The sequence below is a fragment of the Tripterygium wilfordii genome, chromosome 12 (genome assembly GCF_013401445.1).
Source record: "Tripterygium wilfordii isolate XIE 37 chromosome 12, ASM1340144v1, whole genome shotgun sequence".
Classification (NCBI taxonomy): domain Eukaryota; kingdom Viridiplantae; phylum Streptophyta; class Magnoliopsida; order Celastrales; family Celastraceae; genus Tripterygium; species Tripterygium wilfordii.
Window position 1 is genome coordinate 1,800,536 of NC_052243.1, and position 21,168 is coordinate 1,821,703.

A 21,168-nucleotide genomic window follows, 5' to 3' on the forward strand; every position below is an offset into this window, starting at 1 on the left:
ACCAAAAAACGGTTGATGTAAAGGACTTGGAAACTTTTGTGCATCAGGCAAAATAATATGTACATATTTCACAAAACATTGTACATTAAAATAGCAGGGTCATACTTCTTACGTGTACGAAGAGCAGTTTCATGGGACTTGATGTTGCATCAGGTTCCACAAATAGATAAGTCGGCAGAGGAACTGATGTTGCTTTGTAGCTGAACCAGTAGCTTACGGAGGAACTGACTAGACATCAAGGTTTGTAAGAAAGCTGCTAGCAGATAGTTCAGTAGCAGAGTTGATAACTATACCTAGACCTTTGGCTAATAGTTCCCAGAAGACTCTATCCATTCCCAATATTGTATCACAACTTGACTTCAGAAAAAGAATCTCAGAGCTTCAACAACTTTCTCAGGCCTGTTGATAAGGTATGCAGCCAAGAGTTGGTGAAAGAACAAGAGGAAAGAAGAAGGTCAAAATCCACGGGAATGGTGTGACAGAGTTACAAACCAATCTTCCTGTGGCATGTGTCCAGCACCTTCGATCAGTTTGAGCTTGATATTAACAGGGTTACCTTTCTGAAACTCTTCTGCCACAGACTGAGGCAGATACTTGTCTGACATTCCCCAAGCAAGTAGTATAGGCTTATCCCATCTGAAGTAAGTTCCGATGAAACATAACACAGACAAAGAAGGTAAGGATAAAGTAGTACAAACTTCATCAAACCACGCATTGACTCACAAGATAAATTAAACAAAATACGCTTTCGTCGACATTTATCTAAAGATTCATAAATTTCACATAGTTGAAACTATTATTATCTTTTTCCAACACAAAAATCCAATCCACACAACTTTTGCTCAGGAAGTAAATATGCAGCTTTCCACAGCTCATCATACAAGCGCATGCAATCAATAAAATTTTTACCTTTCAGATGCAAAGCCAGCTGCAATTTGGCTTGAGATATCCCTGAAATTAATCTTTCGTGCCGCCTCAAGTAGAGCTGATATACCAAAATAACAGATTGAGAAAAGGTAAAAAAGAAAAAAAGAGAGGTAGCCTTCACAGTTTCAATTAATGATGTAGATAATCAAGGATCACATTCTTCCACTAATGTTTAGTAATAAATTTACTAGTTTCTTTCTTCAAAAGAATTCAAAAGTAAAGATGCGCGGAAGATAGGTTCACTTGCCACTCAACTTTCCCTTCAGGAATTCAACCCATGTGGCTCTTCTATATGTCATAGAACTATATGGCATGCATATCACAAGAGACCATGACCACATACGTCATTCCATGTCTCTCTTACAATGAAGTACCCCGACCCCAAAAACTGTTTAGTTCAAGTTCTCTAGAACTTATAAAGCATTGTTTTTCAATTTTCAGCCACCAATTCAACAAAGATCTCTATAAGAGTGCCAGTGTTTGGTTCAACAACGAAAATAGTTATTAAATGGGAACTAAGGGATGTTTGAAGAACTTATTCTCTTGCATTTGACATATCTACAAGCAAAAAATTTAAAATCTGTACCAATGACATAATATTACTTTCTCTGGGGAAAAGCCAAATGCAGTAATGAATGCATACCAAATCCAGGTCCACTGCTAGACAAATAGGGTAATCGATACACATCAGCCTTCTCATTCTTCAAAACGTAACTGCAAAAAGGGGAAAAAACAATTCGTTTGTCAATGAAATACAGGGAAGTATTTTTTGCTCCAATAGAATCTAGAAAGCATACTCTCGTAATATACTAGATAATAACTGTTAGAACAAAAGATGAGCCATTAAACAACAAAAAATGAGCCATTAAACGACAATAACATTCAAATAATAACTTCAATAGCGTACTTTAAACCGTAATGCCTGCATTATGATTGTTCACACATCTTTAGAATGCAGAATATGAATTTTCACATATCAGCCAGATCCCTGTAACATTAACTATAGACCAAATTAAATATAGCAACATCAGCTGCATATTTGATGTCTGTAGGCACGACTAAAATTACGACAACCCCCCTAAGGCTAGAGAGAGGTAACGCCTGCTGTTATTCATCGGCTTCACAATTATAAGCCTAAGTCTCCATATATACATACATTCTTCACAGTTATGATAATCGATTGAGGTACCACTGGCCCCCCGCTCAAACTTCAGACTTCTTTGTTAAAATCCTATTCAAGAACCCCACCAAGTCCCAGGAAGTCTGTTAAGAAAAACACTATTGAAGTTTCTTACTTAGTAAGCCAAGTCATCAGAATGGTAAGAGATTCACAGAAGAAAAGAGAAATCAGTAGTTATTACATTAATTAGTGATAAAAAAAATGTGAGTCGAAACTCAAAATGCCAAACCATAGACAGGCACAAGATGTTGGCATTGAAAATCAGATTTGGAATGCCAAAGACATATATGCATACAGGAAACAATACTTAAAATCGCAGGTTCAGCTTAGGTAGTAATATATATGAGATGCATTTGGATACCTACGGGCTACCTGCTTCAATAAAGCGCTCAGCTTCAATAGCATTCTGACTAGTGAATTCACCATAGAGCGGGATTCTGGAGAAAAAGAAAAAACACTCTTTATGAAGAAAAAAAAAGAAGTACAAAGTCATACAAGAGTTAGAGATATCTTTTATGCATTCTAGGTAATGAAGCACAATCGACGCATCCATTTATGTGAAATATGAAAGAGTGAAGGAAATTTATGTGACAATTCAATTGAAACATCCATTTTCAGGTGGAAACTCAAAGCAGATGTATATGCTTAGGTGTTTCAAAGCATCTGTCATATTAACCAGTAACCACCCATAATAAGGTTGAAAATGAAAGCACAACGACACTATGCATTCAGAAGATCGCGGAAACTCTATACTATCAAGAAATTTTAATGAGAAACAAAACTACAGACTTATGTGTATTAATTCTCAATATGTCACACATTATATGCATTCATTAACATGTACAATAAGAACTGAACCTTAGCTTTTGAAATAGTCCAGGAATGGGAGATGAAACTGTCAATGGACTATTCAGAATAGCAAGCTTTGATATCTTGCTTTGGTTTTTCAAGGCCCAAGTCAATCCATATGAACCTACAAGAAAACCCTTCCGAGAAATTTCGAGAACACATGTTAGATAGTTTGGAGCAATTCTGTATATCAAACGAAGCGAACTCTTACAAAATGTTGCAAATAGATGTAAATATAAATAAAAGCAAGGTTTTTCACAAATGGCTCACTTGAAGATTTAAAAGATATTATATCTAATAGTTCGCCTTCTACATAACTTTTCAGACCTGTACAACTAGATAGAAAGGAGATTTGACACCAAGCACATCGAGTAATTTATTGAATTCCTCGTGAAACTCCTTTTCTGTAATGGCAGAATATTTTCAAGTTTTAGAAAGTAGCAGAAAGTAGCACAGAGCAAAAATAATATTATGAAATAAAAAAATTTATTCTTAGAAGATTAACCTGTGTAATCAAAATCATATCCTGGCTGCGGCTTGTCACTGAATCCAAATCCTATCCAATCCGGTGCCAAGCAATGGAACCCAGAATCTGACATCTACTCAAGGAATCATATGAACTGCTTTAATTGTGCAAACGTAGCATAATAAAGGAATGCAAAACAAGTACAATCACCTTAAAGTAGAACAACCATACTTTAACATACAAGTAGTAAATGAGCTATATCTGACTTTGATTCTCAATCAAATGACGTATTATAAATTTTCAATAATTTGGCGCCACATCCGCAGGCCTTACAGAAATTTAACTCAACAAATACAACATTAAGAGTGTTGTTTCTTACTTTCTTCGAGGAATACAGAAACTATTTAGGAATTCACACCAACATAGGTACAAATACTAAATCCAAGTTGTCTGAAATTAAAAAAGCCAAATTTCTAACCTCTAATTATCTCCTCCATAAAGGAAAGAGAATAATAACATTCTAATGACATTGTTCACTTAATATGGGGTACTTCCACTCATGTACAACACAACAAACAATAACCACCGATGAGAAGGAAAATGAGTTTATACAGAAATCCTAGCAATTATCTTGCAAACAGCATTCCAATTTCTGACCATTAACAAAGGAAACACATTAAAAATTGATAATTTTTAAGTAAATATAAAGCTGAACTACCTGAGACATAACAACCCGATAGCTGTAAGATTGTGTAGGAGCTCCGTGCAGGAAGACAATTGTTCCACGTCTAGTTTCAGGTGATCCTGCAACCTCAAACTCCAATTTCAAAATTCTTAGGTAGAAAAAAACGAAATGAAGTTAAATTAAAAAAATACCAGTTTCTCTCAAAAACCATCTTAGATCCCCAATATCTACGTATGAGCCGTACTCCCTCCCTTTGTCCTCAATTCTCTAAAATTAGAAACACATTAGGGCTTACAACAACTAAAAAAAAAGAAGAAAAAGAAGAATAGTGAGGCATACGTAGAGCATTTGGCCGACATTGCCGTCCTCGGCAGGGACTTCCGGAAGCTGAATGGCGCTCCTGCTCGACGGATTATCCGTGACAAAACCAAACGGATTGAATCCCTGCGCATCTTCGTCTTGGTTGTTGTTTTCGGTGGCATTAACTACGATTCGTGCACTTCTTCTCGTTCCTTTTCTGGAATGCGTGAACCAGTATCTGCCGTGACTGGTTGAGCGAGAAGAAATTGAAAGGTCCAGAAGTGGAGGAGGAACAGAGAACAAACTCCAACTGCACGCCATGACTTCTCTATCCAACTAGCTTTTCCAAACAAACACCGCCACTCTCTTCCTTCCATATTATCGTTGGTCCATCACAGAGGATTGTGTAGGTCCAGGCGCTCTGATGTGCACAAACAATTATTCAATAAAAAATAATTATAAATATGTTTTCAACAATATGCGTAAATACCCCTCGACTTTTAATATATTGAGCTCATCCCTCTGGTGAATTTAGGGTAATATCATAGGAGTAACTTTCTATAGAGAAAAACTGTAAAAATTCGAAAGATTTTGAGTTTGACTCTCATTTGAAGTAATGCCCTTATCGTTAGGTGGGCTTTGGTCAAAATTATTTTTTCATCAGATGAAAAACTCTGCGCATGCAGATATGACTACCTGCATTTAGGTTCATATCGAGAGTCCAAATGATTAAAAATTTTACTATGTCTTAAAATGATTATTAGGAAAGGCTATAAAATTAGAGAGTAGTAATATATTTTATTGTATGTGTGTTTGTGTAACAATTATTTATGTTCAAATAACACAATAGTTAATAGGAATACTTGATTAGTGAAGTTAAAATCTTAATATATGGTATTTGTGTGTTGATTTGAAGAATTAGGGGTGTTGTTATGGCAATTTAATGCATTTTAGTGCAATTTTTATGAGTTATCAAAAACTAAAATATTATTATCAACTACTAAAATTCATTAATTCCTGCTCATAACTTCTTCTTTTTTTATTATTCTGACCCCACCATTATTTTTACATAAAATTCCGCAGCCATTTCAGTCTCAAACCGCAAATATTACAAATCGCAAGTACCTAAACCCAAAATCCCAAACATTCCCGGTTTAGGGTAAAGCTAACATCACGTACTTTGACACACCGCCTGTGCACATGCTCTCTCTACGATGACCGACGACGATATCACGATCCTCGGCGGCGAGCCCCTTTCACCGAGCCCTAACCTTGGAATTCCTGTGAGTCTCTTTAAGCTCTGTGCTTTTCTTTTTGATTCCCGCGTTTTCATGTGTCAGATTTCTCTTTTCCTTCTATGGAATCATTTGCGAGTTGCGCTTGTTAATTTTGTAACTAGGTATGATTGAACTGGTGTTTGCTGTCTATTTTCTTCACTTTTAGACAGAGAAGGATGTAAATATCGAGACTATGTACGGATGTAGGTGTAACGACAGAAAGCATCATGCTTGAATTTATTCGCTAAATGTGTGTTATATCTTGCATTGTTGATGACGATGAGGAAACAAGTCTTAATCCAATGTTGGTTGAATACATCTCAACTGCTTTAAGTTCAGATTGCCAGAGCTGGTCAGAGAGATTAATTGATATGTGCATCAATAACACTATAAGAGTCAGAAAGAAATCTGAAAGTGTCGTAGAAAGATATTCAACTACACTTCGATAGAGTGAAAAGAGTGGCAGAAATGCAATGGTAAACAATTCCCGTGTACAAGACATTTGCCGTGGTTGCAAGGTCGGGGAAGAGCAAGATGTACTAGGCCTTTCCCCTGCGTTAATGCATAGAGGCTGTTTTTAGAATTTGAACCTATGACCTCTAGGATGTTGTGAGACAACTTTACCATTGGGCCGTGGGTTTGACCTTAATAATAATAATAACAGAAGAAGAAAGAGAGGAAAGTGGATTGGGAAAATGGAGAAGATTTCTACATCTTTGTTATGTTCTAATATCGGAGAGCATGGTGTAAGCTTTATTTGCTTGTTGCTTCATTTTTAACAATGACTCGATCTTTAAATTGATTGCATTATTCGCTTATTGGTATTAATTATTTGTTTCTTATGTCAGCTAGAAGGTTCTGGAAACAGTGAACAGTTGCTTGGGGAAGAAGGAAGTGAGCTTGATATTGAAGGTAATGATCTTGTGATTGAAGGGAATGACCTTGAAATTATGGACCATGATCTTCAAATTGAGGACGGGGACATTGAAAATGACTGCAAGCAGATGCTTAATATTGAAAGCAATGACCATGAAAGTGACAGAGAGGGGATGGCTTTAGTTGATAGCCAAAGTGGGGAATCTCTAGGAAAGAATTACCATCCTCCTGCTGTGGGAATGGAGTTCGAATCATATGATGATGCTTATAACTATTATAATTGCTATGCTAAGGATCTGGGGTTTGCTATTAGGGTAAAATCTTCATGGACAAAACGTAATAGCAAAGAGAAACGAGGTGCAGTACTTTGTTGCAACTGCGAGGGTTTTAAGATGATTAAAGAAGCTAACAGTCGTAGAAAGGAAACAAGAACAGGTTGTCCAGCAATGATAAGGCTGAGATTGGTGGAGTCTAATCGGTGGAGGGTGGATGAAGTCAAGGTTGAGCACAATCATTTGTTTGATCCTGAAAGAGCACAAAATTCCAAGTCACACAAGAAGATGGACGCAGGGACGAAAAGAAAGGCGGAGCCAGCTGTTGATGTAGAAGTACGGACAATCAAGCTGTATCGGACACCTGTGGTAGATCAAGGAGGTTATGGAAGTTCAATGTCTAATGAAGGAGAAAGCAGCCATCATGTTGACCGGTCCAAGCGCTTGACGCTCAAAGAAGGAGATGCACAGACCATCAATAATTACTTTTCTCAGGCTCAGCTGGGAAACCCTAACTTTTTCTACTTGATGGATCTCACTGATGATGGTTATTTGAGGAATGTCTTCTGGATTGATTCTAGATCTAGGGCTGCTTATGGTTACTTTGGTGACGTTGTTCTATTTGACACAGTTTACTTGTCAAACAACTACGAAATTCCGCTTCTTGCATTTGTTGGATTGAATCATCACAGGCAGTCTCTTTTACTCGGTTGTGGTTTACTTGCGGATGAGTCATTTGATACCTATATTTGGTTATTTAGGGCTTGGCTCACATGTATGTCTGGTCGTCCTCCACAAACTATCATCACAGACAGGTGCAAGACAATGCAGGGAGCGGTTGCAGAGGTGTTTCCCAGGGCTCACCATCATTTTTGTTTGCCATATGTTATGCAAAGCATTCTCCAGAATCTGGGAGGGTTGCATGAATCTGAGGCATTTCAAATGGTACTGAATAGGACAGTCTATGACTCTCTAAAGGTAGATGAATTTGAATTGGCATGGGAGGATATGATCCAACATTTTGGAATTATGGATCATGAATGGCTTCGAGCTTTGTATGAAGAGCGAGAACGGTGGGCTCCAGTTTACTCAAAAGACACATTTTTTGCCGGATTGTCTACTTTTCAGAAAGGTGAGTCAATATATCCCTTTTTTGATGGTTATGTGCATCAGCAGACTAGTTTGAAAGAGTTCTTTGATATGTATGAATTGGTTCTACAAAAGAAAAACCACAAAGAAGCTTGTGATGACTTTGAGTCGAGAAATTCGAGCCCCATGTTGAAAACAAGATGCTCGTATGAGTTACAGCTCTCGAAATTGTACACAAATGAAATATTGAGGAAGTTCCAAGATGAAGTTGTCATGATGTCATCTTGTTTCAGCATAGAACAAGTTCAAGGCAATGGATCATTAGTCACATATACAATTAAAGAACGAGACTGTGATGACAATCTGAGGGATGCTAGGAACTATGAAGTTATGTACGATAAAGCAGGATTCGAGGTTCGTTGCATTTGTAGCTGCTTTAATTTCAAAGGTCACCTGTGTCGGCATGCATTGTGTGTTCTTAACTACAATGGCGTGGAGGAAATCCCATTTCAGTATATTTTATCGCGCTGGAGGAAGGATTTTAATCGATTGTATGTTCCAGACCTTGGTTCCGACACTGTCGACATTAGTAATCCAGTTCAGTGGTTTGATCACTTGTACAAGCGAGCTATGCAAGCTGTAGATGAAGGGATGATATCACAAGAACATTATATGGTTGCTTGGCAGGCATTTAAAGAATCTTTGAATAAGGTCCGCCTTGTGGTGGACAAGCATGTATAATAATACATAGACAACAATGTATATAATTCTTTGTAGCATCATTTGCCTCGCAATCTTCCATATGCCTAGCACCTTATTTCATTGAGTCGCATGGATTTGCTTGATATCCCTGTATGGGGCGTGGGGTTAGAAACCCATCTCACTGCAATTTTGTTTATCTAGAAGCTAAACTGCACATCAATTCTTCTCACAATAATTTTTTAAGAACACGCGAGCTGAACTCATCTTATTTCACCGTAGTTTTAGAACTCACTTAACTTCACAGTAATGGGTTAAAATACAACACTCTCAGACGGACCCATTATATTACAGCTTGACTCTTTTTTTTTTTTTTTTTTTTTTAAATATTGGAGAAGGAGATGAAGGAGTTTCGAAACTCGAGATATTTATGAAATACCACACATATTAATGCTATCTGAATTACTTGTGGTTCTGACTTTTCCAAACTGTTCTAATCAAATGGTTTAAACCTTAAACAACGCCACGTCGTTGTTGGAGAAGCATTCATGTTTTGGGGATATGGGCCGTACGGCCAGTCCAATGGACTGCCGTAGCCCATCTTGCAAACTCGTGAGCCAGTGTTTGCCGACTTGTGGACTTTGCCAAGTCCCAGGCCTAAAAATACCTCAAGCCCACTACAATACTTTCAATCAAAGGTTCAATCTCCGATGAGGTAATCCGTGTCTACGATAGGCCCCTCACTGGTGCCAGACAAGCACATAATAATTTCATGCATGGGTTTGGTAGGAATCAAACCCATGACCTACAAAGAAAGAAGAGTCACTCTTAATCAGTTAGGCTAGGAATTGATTCTAATTTATTAACCGAACTTATGAAAATGATTGTATCAACCAAAATTTACCCAAACCAAGATATTTTGATTTGATTGAAGAGGCCTAACTTTTGGGTCTTTTTGTCATATTATATACACTACTAGTCGGTTCAAAAATTATTATTGAAACTATAATGGTTGGTTGTTTATTATCTTGCCGTGCGGAAAGCTTTTTGAAAAACATCGTTGATCTTGTACAATATTATCGATGTTTATGTTTCTCGTGTGGAAGTATTTTCGAAAACATTGTTGCTCTTGTACAATATTATTGATGTTGTGGGGGAATTTTGAATGTGGGTGAAATTTCCTAAGGCCTGCTAGGCCCTAGGAAATTTTGGCTGGCACTAGGAAATTTCCGCCACATTAAAAAAATCCCCTACAAATGATTAATGTTTTTGTCCTTGAGTAATTTGTAATGGCCGTAATAATTTACTATAATATTCTCTTTATTCCAAATTTTAAAATTTAATATCGATAATTTCTAACACAACCTCTCTTGCTATGGGTGTCGGGGGTCTAATGTAATTTTTTTTACAACATACCCCACCTTAATAAATAGGAGGTGATTAAATTTTTTTTAAAAATAAATAAAATTATGAATGTGTTTTGATCTTGTTTACGAATCAAACGGTATAATTTTCATCTCAAATAAAAATTAAATTCATCACAAGATAGACATATAATGTTACAGGCTTATATTCAACGGTCCATAATTTTTATCTTTTTTTTATGTCAATTTGATTTTTGTATGGGATAAAAAATATACCGTTATACTCGTAAACTCGATCAAAACACATCCATAACTTTTAAAAAATAAAATAAATGTTTTTTGATGGCCTAAGAGCCATTACAGCGGGACCTGCTGTAAATTTACAGCAGGTCCCAGCCACCCCTCTTGCTATGTATATCACAATGAAAAAAAATATATAGTTGGCAATTAGACAAATAAATTAGTGCAAAACACAATAATAAAAAATGAAATAAACAACCATAAAAAAAAATTCAAATTATTCTTGCCGGCAACCATACGAGATAAATTAAGCATATGCTGAACATGATCCAAAGTTAAGTTGTTGTCCAAAAATGAGAAAAATGTGATTTTTCAATTCAATTTAGCTAAACATTTGAATGAAGTCAGTGTTTTTTTTTGTGATAAAATGCCGGTTAAAGCGTTGTATTTTTCTTTCTATACAGAACATTCATCATCAATGGAAACTCCATAAATAATACCTCCAATAGGGGCACATCCTTCATACACAGAAGCAAAAATGATTTCAATTTTTATTAACATATTTATTTCTCCTTTTCTTTTCAATCTCTTTCTTACTTCATCCTTCGTTTATGCAAGATTGGGTAATCATGACCTTTTTCCATCAAAAACTCACGTTTCATCCGAACAAAAACCAGAAATGCTTGCAAGATCGCCTAACTCGATTCCTGAAAATGATAATAATCTGGTTAAGGATAACTCATCTGTCGCTGATACTCTAAGACTTGTTGAGAAGAAATTCAAGTTTCCTTTTCTTCCTACTTCTGGTCCAAATGTTGAAGACCTTGGTCACTATGCTGGTTACTATCTTCTTCCAAATGCTGGAGGTGCAAGGTATTTAGTAGTTAGTCTCATATTAAGGCAAGAGAGTATTTTTCATCCTTCAACTATTGGTCAGGTTTCATTTTCGTCCCTTAGCTTTTTTTTCTCTCCCTTTTTCGTCCCCCGACTATGGGAAAATACCATTTTTATCCCTTAGATAAATTCGGCCATTGAAAAATCCTACGTGGAATCATATTGTTCGTCAGATCAAGTTTTTCTCAACTTCAATCTCACTTGAAAAGACGAAAATGATACTTTTCAATAGTTGAGGGACGCAAATGAGAGGAAAAAAAAACTTATGGATAAAAATGAAACTCACCTCACAGTTGAGGGGACGAAAAATATCTTTTTGCCCTCATATTAATGTTTCTCCAATATATGTATATTTCTTCATGATATAATATTAATGTAAAACTAATTGTTCATTACTTTTTTTGTAGGATGTTTTACTTTTTCTTTGAATCGCGGAATGACAAGAAAAATGACCCAATTGTGATATGGTTGAGTGGAGGACCTGGAGTTAGCGGTAGCATTGCATTATTTTATGAAAATGGTCCATTTCATATCGCAGAAGACCTCTCTCTCATATGGATTGAGTATGGTTGGGATAAGGTATCATGTCTTGATATTTTATACTGATCTAATAGACTATAGAAGAACTAAGGTCATGTTTGAGTTCCGGGGCCCTGCAATGGGTCATCTACTGCAGGGCCTGCATTAAAGCCATTAGGAGTTCTAATAATTTTTGATAAATTATCAAAAAAATTTAAATGTAAAGTATTTAGTGTATAGATTAACATCATATATTTTTTTCAAGGTAAAAAAACTAAATTCATTGAGAAATGATAACAAGATAAATAGGTGTTTAATCAAACGGTAGAAAATGTTTCATATTTGTATCAATCTTTTGTCAATCAATTTAATTTTTTTTCCTAAAAAAAAAACACATGATGATGATCTAAACAATAAAAGCATTACATTTATTATTTTTAGGTATTTTTTTAAAATTGATGCCTCAAATGAGCCTAATGCAATAGAAAATCTACTGCAGGGCCCCTATTTAGGTCATGTTTGGTATCAATCTGTTTTTTTGTCTTGATTTTCAAATAATAAAAAACAAAAATAAATTATTTTTTTTTCGTTTTAATGAAAACAACAACAGTTTTTCAAAATTTTTAAGAAAACAAAAAAAAAGGTTTTCAAAAGTTTTTAAAACACTACACACACGACGACCTCCTTTCTCTCTTACACAACATGTGTGCCGACCTTTCTCTCATTTTCTGGTTGGGTCCGACTCGGGCTTTGGGCGTGGGTTTGTCCTGGGCTAAACTTCTAGCCCTGATCGGTCCCGAGCCAAGCTTCAGGCTCGGGCTGGGCTACGGGCCCAGGTCATGTTTCTAGCTCAAGTCGATACTCGACCAGGCTATGGGCCCGGGTCGGGTTTTGGGCTAGGTCGGCCCAGGCTTCAAGGTCCTAGGCCCGGCTTTGAGGTTGGTTTATCCTAGGATGGTCTTCAGGGCCTGGTCGGGCTACGGGCCCTGGTCGATCTCATGCCTAAACAGGTCTACGGGCCCGGGTCGATCCCGTGCTTCAAGCCCGGGTCTATCCCAGGGGCGAGTTTTGGGTTCTGGTTTGTCCTGGGATGGTATTAGGGGTCGGGTCGATCTCGGGCAGAGCTACGGGTCTGGGTCGATCTCGAGTTTGACTTCGGGCCCATGTCTTTCTTGGACCGGGCTTCGGGACCAAGTCAGGTTTGGCCCGAACTTCGGGCACTGACTTTTTTGTGAATCAAGAGCAGAACTTCACGACATCTCGCATCACGATCTCATCTTGAATCAAATTTATGTTTTCATTTTTTGTTTTAATACGCAACCAAACAGATAATCAATTTATATTTTCATTTTTTGTTTTATATTTTTTTTCCCGTTTTTCATAATTTTTGGAAGTGATACCAAATAGGATCTAAACAATTATTTTCTTTCAAAAACTGATTTACGTATATTGATTAAACTAGGATGTGTAATACAACCATTGAATGAATGAATGCCTATATTTAGTTTCAAGATATAAAATGATCTTATGAATATTGATATAATAAGGAGTCCCCTTTGTAATCTAGAATCCGCGATATAAAATGGTCAAATACATTAGTAATAAACAGTGGTCGTCAAAAATATTTATGTACATGTCTATGCAATTTATTTAAATGTGATATTTGTTTTAAGTCCTTTCAATTTTCTCTCTAAAATAAAACATATAATAATTTAATTTAGTTTTAATATAGGTATCAAATATTATATATGTTGATCAGCCAATCGGAACAGGTTTTAGTTACACAAATAATGATAATGATAAAATAAGAGACAATCAAATTGATATCAGCAATGATTTGTATAACTTCTTACAGGTCAATTTCTTCCCCCATCTTATTTATTAATTTTGTTTGAACTAAATTTTGGTGCTTGACATTATCTAATTTTTTTTCCCTACAATTATAGGAATTCTTTCAAAAACATCCCGAGTTCATTGAAAATGAATTTTTCATAACCGGACAATCTTATGCTGGGCATTATGCTCCTGCTCTAACTTCTCGAATTCTTCAAGGAAATAATGAAAATAAGAAAATTTATATAAAAATCAAGGCACGTGCATGGTTGTCTCTCTCGCTCCACAATTTTCATTGTGATTTTTGTGCCTTATTGGATTTACTGATCAACTCTATAATTTTATAGGGTTTCGCTGTTGGTAATGGACTTACAAATACCGGAATTCAATATCCAACAATTCCGAGATATGCTTGGCACCATGAAGTAATTAAAGAATCGAATTACTTATATATGAAAGAACATCTTGTTCCAGACTGTGAATCATCTATAGAGGATTGTGGTTCGTACTTCTTTTGACTTCCTAAATATGTATTTCTTTTTCCATATATACTTGTTTAATCTAGAAAATGTATGTATATTCGATCAATGGTTGACTGTTTTTAGTTTCTTATATATCAGATGATACTGGCAAAGAAGATGATTGTATCACTGCATATGATGATTGCATTGAGATAGTTAGTGCACTTCGGAACTTTGCAGGGAATAGAAATGTATGGATTTATTATATTAGGAAATTATATATATATATCTTAGAAAAATTACAAAATCTAACTCTGGACATCTTTGCAACATATAGTTTTATGATATTAGAAAGCAACGCATAGGTACCTCGAATTATGACTTTTCAAATATGGAGAAGTTTTTGAATAAGCAATTGGTAAAGAAAGCTCTAGGAGTGGAGAAACCATTTGTTCACTTGAATGAGACAATATACGATGCAATGATTGGAGATTACGTGAAGAATCTTGATGTGGGAATTCCTGATCTACTTAAGAATGACATCAAAGTTCTTATCTATGTAGGAGATCAAGATCTGATATGCAATTGGGTTGGTAAGCCTCAAGCATGTACAGTCTATTAATGAATTAGCTTGTGCACAGACTTTGTCTATATTCTTAGGATGAAGATGATTGTTTGTACAGGAAACCTTAAGTGGGTCTCGAAAATGGAATGGGATGGAAAGAAAGGGTTTAAAGAGGCTCCATTCGTCCCATTTCTTGTTGATGGTGTAAAAAAAGGATGGATGTCAAGCTATGGACCTCTCACTTTCATCAGGGTTTGTTTGTTAATCTTTGTATGTATATGTTTGAATGTTTAGTCATAATATTGTTCCAACTTCAACCACCCTGGTAACTCTTACTGTATATATACGTGTTAGATTAATAAAGCTGGTCACATGGTTCCGATGGATCAACCAAGAGTTGCTTTCCACATGATACGAAGCTGGATGAAAGGAGAACCCATCAAGTGATAAACCTCTTGAATGTAACATGTGCTATTATAAGAGTTATATACATATACAAATCAATATAAAAACAATGAATTCTCCTAGTTTTGTTTTCAGGGTTTCACATGAATGCACTTGTGATTATCTATGTTTTTGTTCCTAATGAATCATAGTTTTCTAGTACTAGGGAATTTATTAACATTGTAGCATTGCAGACAAAAAATATACATACGAATGAAAGCCTTCTGAAGAAACACATTGTAGCCAAAACCAAATTTTAGCATATGACAATGGAACTCTCTTCTACAATGCAGTGCAATATCACCTGTAAAACCATCCAACAAGTACGGAATTGCTTATAGCATCACTCCGAAACATCTCCAAATACATAAAAACTCCTCTTTAGGACAACTTACCCTAAAAAAAGGCTTGATCAGAGGGTTCCATATGAAGACACTTGGTTGGGGAATTATGTCGAACATTTGGCGCGCATATAACATGTTACCCCATTCGTGACAGCAGCAGAAGGCAATCAGTTTGTTCTGGACAGTGGAGTTTCATGTGAGCCCCGTCTTGATGGATTGGGAGTTAATTTTCTTCAGTAGGTCTGGGGAACGACAGTGTTCACAGAGAAGCAAATGGGGTCTCTTGAGCGGGAGCTAATGATGACACAGTAATCATTCTACGCCTTAAAATTGTCACTGCTCCACATAAATAACTAATGGTGTTTTCAGGTTGACGAGGATGGCATGAGGACTATAAGCAAAATGTTCCGGAAGAATAACAAAATTAGCAAATAAGTGGAACTTCCGTTGAAACCTTCAAGTAACTGCATTAATGTCCAAAAGCTTGCAACTTTTACAGCGACGGCGAAACAACAAGAGATGGAACTCCAATACTCATCAAGACAGTTCTATCACAGAAGATAAGATACTGACGAAATTAGCCTACTTCAGTTTCAGAACCACCAGAAACATAAATATAAGATACTGATGAAATTAGCCAAGGACATCACAGAAGTCATAAAACACTAACAAATTAAACATGGTTATTCCTTGATGCAGCGCACTCAGGCGACAGCTCACTCATGTCATTCATGCTTTACACCTTTAATTGAATCAACTTCTACATATTAAAGGAAACATAAAGGCATCCACAGAAAAGAAATGGAGAGTAATAATATGAAATAATCCATCAGAAAATCAAGAGGTCAATAACATTTCACTGCATATCAGCAATGTCTAATACAGTACTACCAGAAAAAAAACGTTCAGAAGTTAATTAAAGAGAATGAACGTAAAAGGATAGGTAAAGATAAATCTATGATGCAAAACATATATGAAATCAGAAATGAGACCTAAAATTCCATCTTAACGATTGCATTGGAAATCTCTGCAAATGTAGAAGGTGATGATGATGATGACGCATGTTGGAGCCAGTCCTTGGCACAGATAAGGGCTTCGAGGATCACAGGACGCAATGAACTCCGATAGCTGTCCATCGTCTTGCTTTCAGTGTCGAATACAGAATCAGGAGCAACAGTTGATAATGGTATCGACAAAATTTCAGAAGCCATCCTAGAGAGAGTGGGATACTTCAATTTATTTAGTTTCCACCAACCCAGTATGTCAAACTCTTGCACTCGAGGCAAAACAGATTCTTCTAGATACTGATCCAATTCTGACTTCATCTGTTGGCTACTCGTAATTTCGGAGATATAAACCTCAAAATCTGAAAGCCCATCCCCAATAGTAAGCATATGCATATCTTGAGGAGCTACTTCTGCAGGGTTTACTTCCTGATGGTGTAATTCTGGTGCATCAATTTCCATTGAAAAATCTTCCAGGGAGGGTACACCTGGTACTTGAGGGTTTCCATCATAAGTGTTTCCATCTAAAGGGGCTCCATTTTGTACAGTTCCTTCTGGCAGGGGCACATCTTGCGGTATTCCTTCTAGAGGGTCTCCATCTCGTGTATTTCCTTCAAGATGGATCCCATCTTGAGGGTTTCCCTCTGTTGTGGCTACATCTTGAGTGTTTCCCTCCTCTATTGGGACTTCATCTTGAGTATCTCCTAGCACAGTGGCTCCATCTTGACTATATCCTCCCACAACAGCTCCATCATGAGTGTTTTCATTCAAATTGGTCTCATCTTGCGTATCTCCATCCAGAGGGGCTACATCTTGAGGTTTTGCTTCCACAGGGGCACCATCTTGAGGTTTTGATTCAATGGGAGCTCCATCATGCAGGCTTCCTTCCACAGGGGCTCCGTCTTGAGGGTTCCCTCCTACAGTGGCATCATCTTGAAGAAGGTTTCCTCCCAGTGAGGTGTCATCATGATGGGAATTTCCTTCCACAGGGGTGGCATATTCATAGTTTCCTTCTAGAGAGGCTCCATCTCGAGGCTCTCCTTCTACAAGGGCTACTTCATCTCTGTCTTGAGGGTTCCCTCCTACAGTGGCATCATCTTGAAGAAGGTTTCCTCCTAGTGAGGTGTCATCAACATGGGAATTTCCTTCTAGAGGGGTGGCATATTCATAGTTTCCTTCTAGAGAGGCTCCATCTCGAGGCTCTCCTTCTAGAAGGGCTACTTCCTGAGGGCCCCCTTCTGCAGGGATTCCTCCATCAGTAGGGATTATTCCTTGAGCAGATTCATGCATAACAACTCCATCTCCAGCTGGAACTAAAGGGGCTCCATGTTGATGGGGTCCATTGTCAGATGCTTCCGTTTTGAGAATGACATCATTCCCTTCCTCGAAGGATGCGGGTAGAGAAAGCATTGGTGCAAAGTAATCAAAAAAAATTTCATGTAAACCATCATCAACATGCTTGATCCACATATCAGCATCTTCAACTCCAAAGATCTTAGGGAAACTGAACTCAATGAACCTCATTTTGAATCTTGGGTCCATAACTACAGCAATCGCAAAAACTAGGAAGTGTTCCCTCCAATATTTATCAAGTTTTTCTCTCAAAGGTCTTGTCCAGTTGCTGACGACAGTATCTGTACTCATGGCTGCATGGGTCAGCTCTAGGTGGAGTTTTGACACTTCATGGTAGAACATATTGGCAGGGGGATTTGTTGGGCCAGTTAAAATGCTAGCTGCATCAAAGAAAAGCTTCAAGTAGGTGCAGAGAATTTCTACTTGCGTCCAATCTTCAGTAGATATATTTATCTTGTAATCAGGATCAGATGTATCAAAGCAATCAAATACTTGTTTCAACTCACATGCAGCTATCAGCATATGATAAGTCGTGTTCCATTTCTTCTGGTCATCAATTATAAGCTCTCTCGTGCTAGGGATTTGAAGTTGTTGCTTCAGCTGCATAAACCTCTCTTCTTGAGATTCTGATGTTTTCACATATTTCACACTTTCACGAATCCTTCCCACAATTTCCCCCATGAACCCAATAGCATCCACAACAAGGCGGCTGATTACACGAGCATAACAATGTCCATTTAGTAATTGACCATTAAGTATCAATGGGTTCTTGACAGAGAGGATCCCTCTAAGATTTCTAACAGTGATTTCATTTGAGAATGATTGATCAAGAGTGAGGGTAAAGAGTTTGCTCCCCAAATGCCAATCCGATAAGCAAGCAACAACAGCCTGATTGAAAGCATAATCGGACTCAGGCGTAGGTACCATTATAACATTAAGCAGCCGCCGATGCAAATTCCAGTCATCATCAATGAAGTGTCCAGTTACAAAAACGTAGCCCATAGTTGAATTCGAGGTCCACAAATCTAATGTAAGGTTGACACGTCCAGGTATTCCACCAATAAGGTTCAAGAGGCTTTGCTTCTCGCTAAGATATATGGACACACAATCACCTTGAATAGTGTTGAAGCTCACCATATTGAAATGAGGTTGAAGAGTCCGAACAAAATCAGTAAATGCTGAGTGTTCCACAATCTGAAGCGGAAGCTCTTCCATTATGATCATCTTAGCAAGCTCTTGGCTGCACTGCTCCTGATCAAAAGAGATACCGGTAAATGCAGAGCTTGCTCTGTACCGTCTTTTAGGTGGATCAGTACCACTTCCAGTTTTAGAACCAGGTGTATATGTTGCCAGTTGATTTCTCTGACGGCTAACAGGGCAGATTCCCAAGGCAATATGTCGCTTGAGATGGCTGGTTCCTGCTAGCTTTGAACCAGTAATGTAAGCAAATGACTTCTTGCACTGATTACAACAAGCCCTAGTAACACCAGCTCCAACAGTTTCCACAGTGAAGTGCTCCCAGACAATAGACTTCTTTCTCCTACGTTTGTTAGGCCGAGTATCCGAACTGGCTATTTCATTGTTCTCACCAAGCGTGACAGGAGTAAAAGGGGTGGCGGGAGTGTCAATCTCCATGTAAGTACGAACTCCTGCAACAACACAAGGAATTAGTTACTTCAGCATTGTCATCGGGTGCTAAGACACACACTCGCATGAACCCTTCCTCTCAAACAGGCTCCCACCCCCAACCTAAAAGTTAAAAAAAAAATAAAGGCGCAACTTTTTAAAGCAAAAAAAAAATGAAATTGAAAAGATACAGGTTAAAAGGCCAAATGACATCATCATTATCACAAAGTTAACTAAAAATATGGATCAGAACAAAGAAGTCCAAAAAAGAGCGGATCTAGAAAATATACCATCCCAATACTTATATACTCTTACCAAGGACATAACTCTAAATCATGTAAAATATATCAGACTTCAAAACTAGCCCAATTTATTGGAATTCTACAAATCCCAAAAAAGATAGACAACTCTCGTACATAAGACTCCCGCTGTCCCGCAATGGGCAGGGTGGACTGGCAAGATGTACACAGACCTTACCCCCAAATAATATGTACACAGACCTCACCCCCAAAGTCCTAAACATGTCTCTACTCTCTCGAGTCTCTGCAGTCCCAACAACTTAACAAGAGACCCAGAAGGTGAATCGAGGTCCATGAACCCAGGTTGCAGGAATAATAATATCAATAACAATAATGTTTTTGAGAAGAAAAAAATTGAGAATATTTTAAATAAAATACTATAACGCATGCATACATACATACATGAAACATTGGCTATTAGCCCCGTATCCCCTCACAATTATTGTAACTTAAAGACCAAAACCAAATGTCTGATTAAACTTTTTTTTGACATATTTCGAAAATTTTCAAAAGCAACAACCCAACGCAAACAGGCTCTCCGTTCCATCAAAATCGAGTAATTCAAAAGGCATCGAACAGGTGTAATCATTCGGAAACTCTAAAAAATACCTTCTCCCAGTTGAATATCTACCTTCACCAATCAACTTTCGTCAAAATTAAACAGAACGAAAAACGAGAAATCAAACCAAAAAAACAAGTATTTGAACCAGACCCTAGTATTGCAGCCCTGGTAAGTATGATATGAACAGAAGTTAACCCAACCAAGATACTAAAAAACCAATACACACCGTCATCGAAACAACGAGTTATCTGAATCAAAACCATAAAAGAAAACCTCAACATACAGCATCAATAAACGCGAAACCTAGCCAGCACGAAAGAAAATCATAAAATCGCCAAGTACGCATCAGACAGATAACACCCCCGAAAAACAGCAATCCGACACCTTCATACACAAATCGATTAACCCTAACGAGAAAAAAAAAAGAGTTTGGAAACTATTCATACCTCGAGACTCGAAGATCTATAGAAAGAGTTTCCGTCGGCAGAAGCAAACGTAAATCTTCAGTTTCGCGCCTCAAAACCTAAATATTTAATAATAATTTGAAATTTTCGACAGTGAGAATTGGAGGTAGACGACGAAGTTAATGGGCTTGAGCTTTTCTAATTTTTTTTCCTTGAAGGTTCAGAACCTCAAGTTCTGAGCTTTTGCGAACGGAACAACAGAAAGGATTTAGAAAACCCTAATTGGACCTGGGGCTAGGGCTAATAGGCCTTTTGGGGAGTGAACGAGGCGTTTATATAAGAGGGGACACAGAGGTCAAAAAGAGAAAGTTGGTATTGGTTTTGGACTAGGATTTTATTTTTTTATAAATAAATAATAATATGCTTCATGGACCTACTACATTGAGCCCGCGGATCCGGCACTTGATCTGGACCGTAGATTTTGATTGCTTATTGGTGCGAATCTTTCGGTTCAAGGAAGATCCATAGAGGGCCCATGGAGTTGCTATGATTTGTATGGAATTGGAAACCCTATTGTTCTTTAGGAATAAAATATAAAGTACTGTAATAATTTTTTGGCATTTAATTCAGTAAATA

General features: G+C 37.3%; 4 protein-coding genes across 5 annotated transcripts; 2 read left to right on the plus strand and 2 right to left on the minus strand.

Moving 5' to 3' along the window:
* Positions 1-23: 23 nt before the first annotated feature.
* LOC120011006 (cis-3-alkyl-4-alkyloxetan-2-one decarboxylase) lies at positions 24-4,825 on the minus strand. Its single transcript, XM_038862003.1, has 11 exons — positions 4,447-4,825; positions 4,299-4,374; positions 4,141-4,226; positions 3,462-3,555; positions 3,284-3,360; positions 2,966-3,093; positions 2,473-2,544; positions 1,571-1,641; positions 910-985; positions 493-636; positions 24-399 (listed from the first exon to the last, which is right to left on the minus strand). The coding sequence occupies exons 1-11, from the start codon at positions 4,726-4,728 to the stop codon at positions 360-362; spliced, it is 1,146 nt and encodes a 381-aa protein (XP_038717931.1). The 5' UTR covers positions 4,729-4,825; the 3' UTR covers positions 24-359.
* Positions 4,826-5,512: 687 nt separating this feature from the next.
* On the plus strand, positions 5,513-8,743 carry LOC120010278 (protein FAR1-RELATED SEQUENCE 8-like). 2 transcript variants are annotated; one of them, XM_038861032.1, is made up of 2 exons: positions 5,513-5,690; positions 6,533-8,743. In XM_038861032.1, exons 1-2 carry the CDS (start codon positions 5,622-5,624, stop codon positions 8,660-8,662), a joined length of 2,199 nt encoding a protein of 732 aa, XP_038716960.1. In that variant the 5' UTR covers positions 5,513-5,621; the 3' UTR covers positions 8,663-8,743. The 2 variants fall into 2 exon arrangements, with proteins under 2 accessions (XP_038716960.1, XP_038716961.1); XM_038861033.1 differs by having other exon boundaries at positions 5,572-5,690; positions 6,537-8,743.
* Positions 8,744-10,903: 2,160 nt separating this feature from the next.
* Positions 10,904-14,943, plus strand: LOC120011230 (serine carboxypeptidase-like). The gene is made up of 9 exons (XM_038862293.1): positions 10,904-11,097; positions 11,526-11,697; positions 13,370-13,492; positions 13,584-13,727; positions 13,818-13,971; positions 14,091-14,182; positions 14,269-14,524; positions 14,615-14,748; positions 14,851-14,943. The coding sequence occupies exons 1-9, from the start codon at positions 10,904-10,906 to the stop codon at positions 14,941-14,943; spliced, it is 1,362 nt and encodes a 453-aa protein (XP_038718221.1).
* Positions 14,944-16,077: 1,134 nt separating this feature from the next.
* LOC120010952 (zinc finger BED domain-containing protein DAYSLEEPER-like) lies at positions 16,078-20,824 on the minus strand. The gene is made up of 2 exons (XM_038861913.1): positions 20,575-20,824; positions 16,078-19,290 (listed from the first exon to the last, which is right to left on the minus strand). The coding sequence occupies exon 2, from the start codon at positions 19,274-19,276 to the stop codon at positions 16,277-16,279; it is 3,000 nt and encodes a 999-aa protein (XP_038717841.1). The 5' UTR covers positions 19,277-19,290; positions 20,575-20,824; the 3' UTR covers positions 16,078-16,276.
* Between the last annotated feature and the right edge of the window lie 344 nt (positions 20,825-21,168).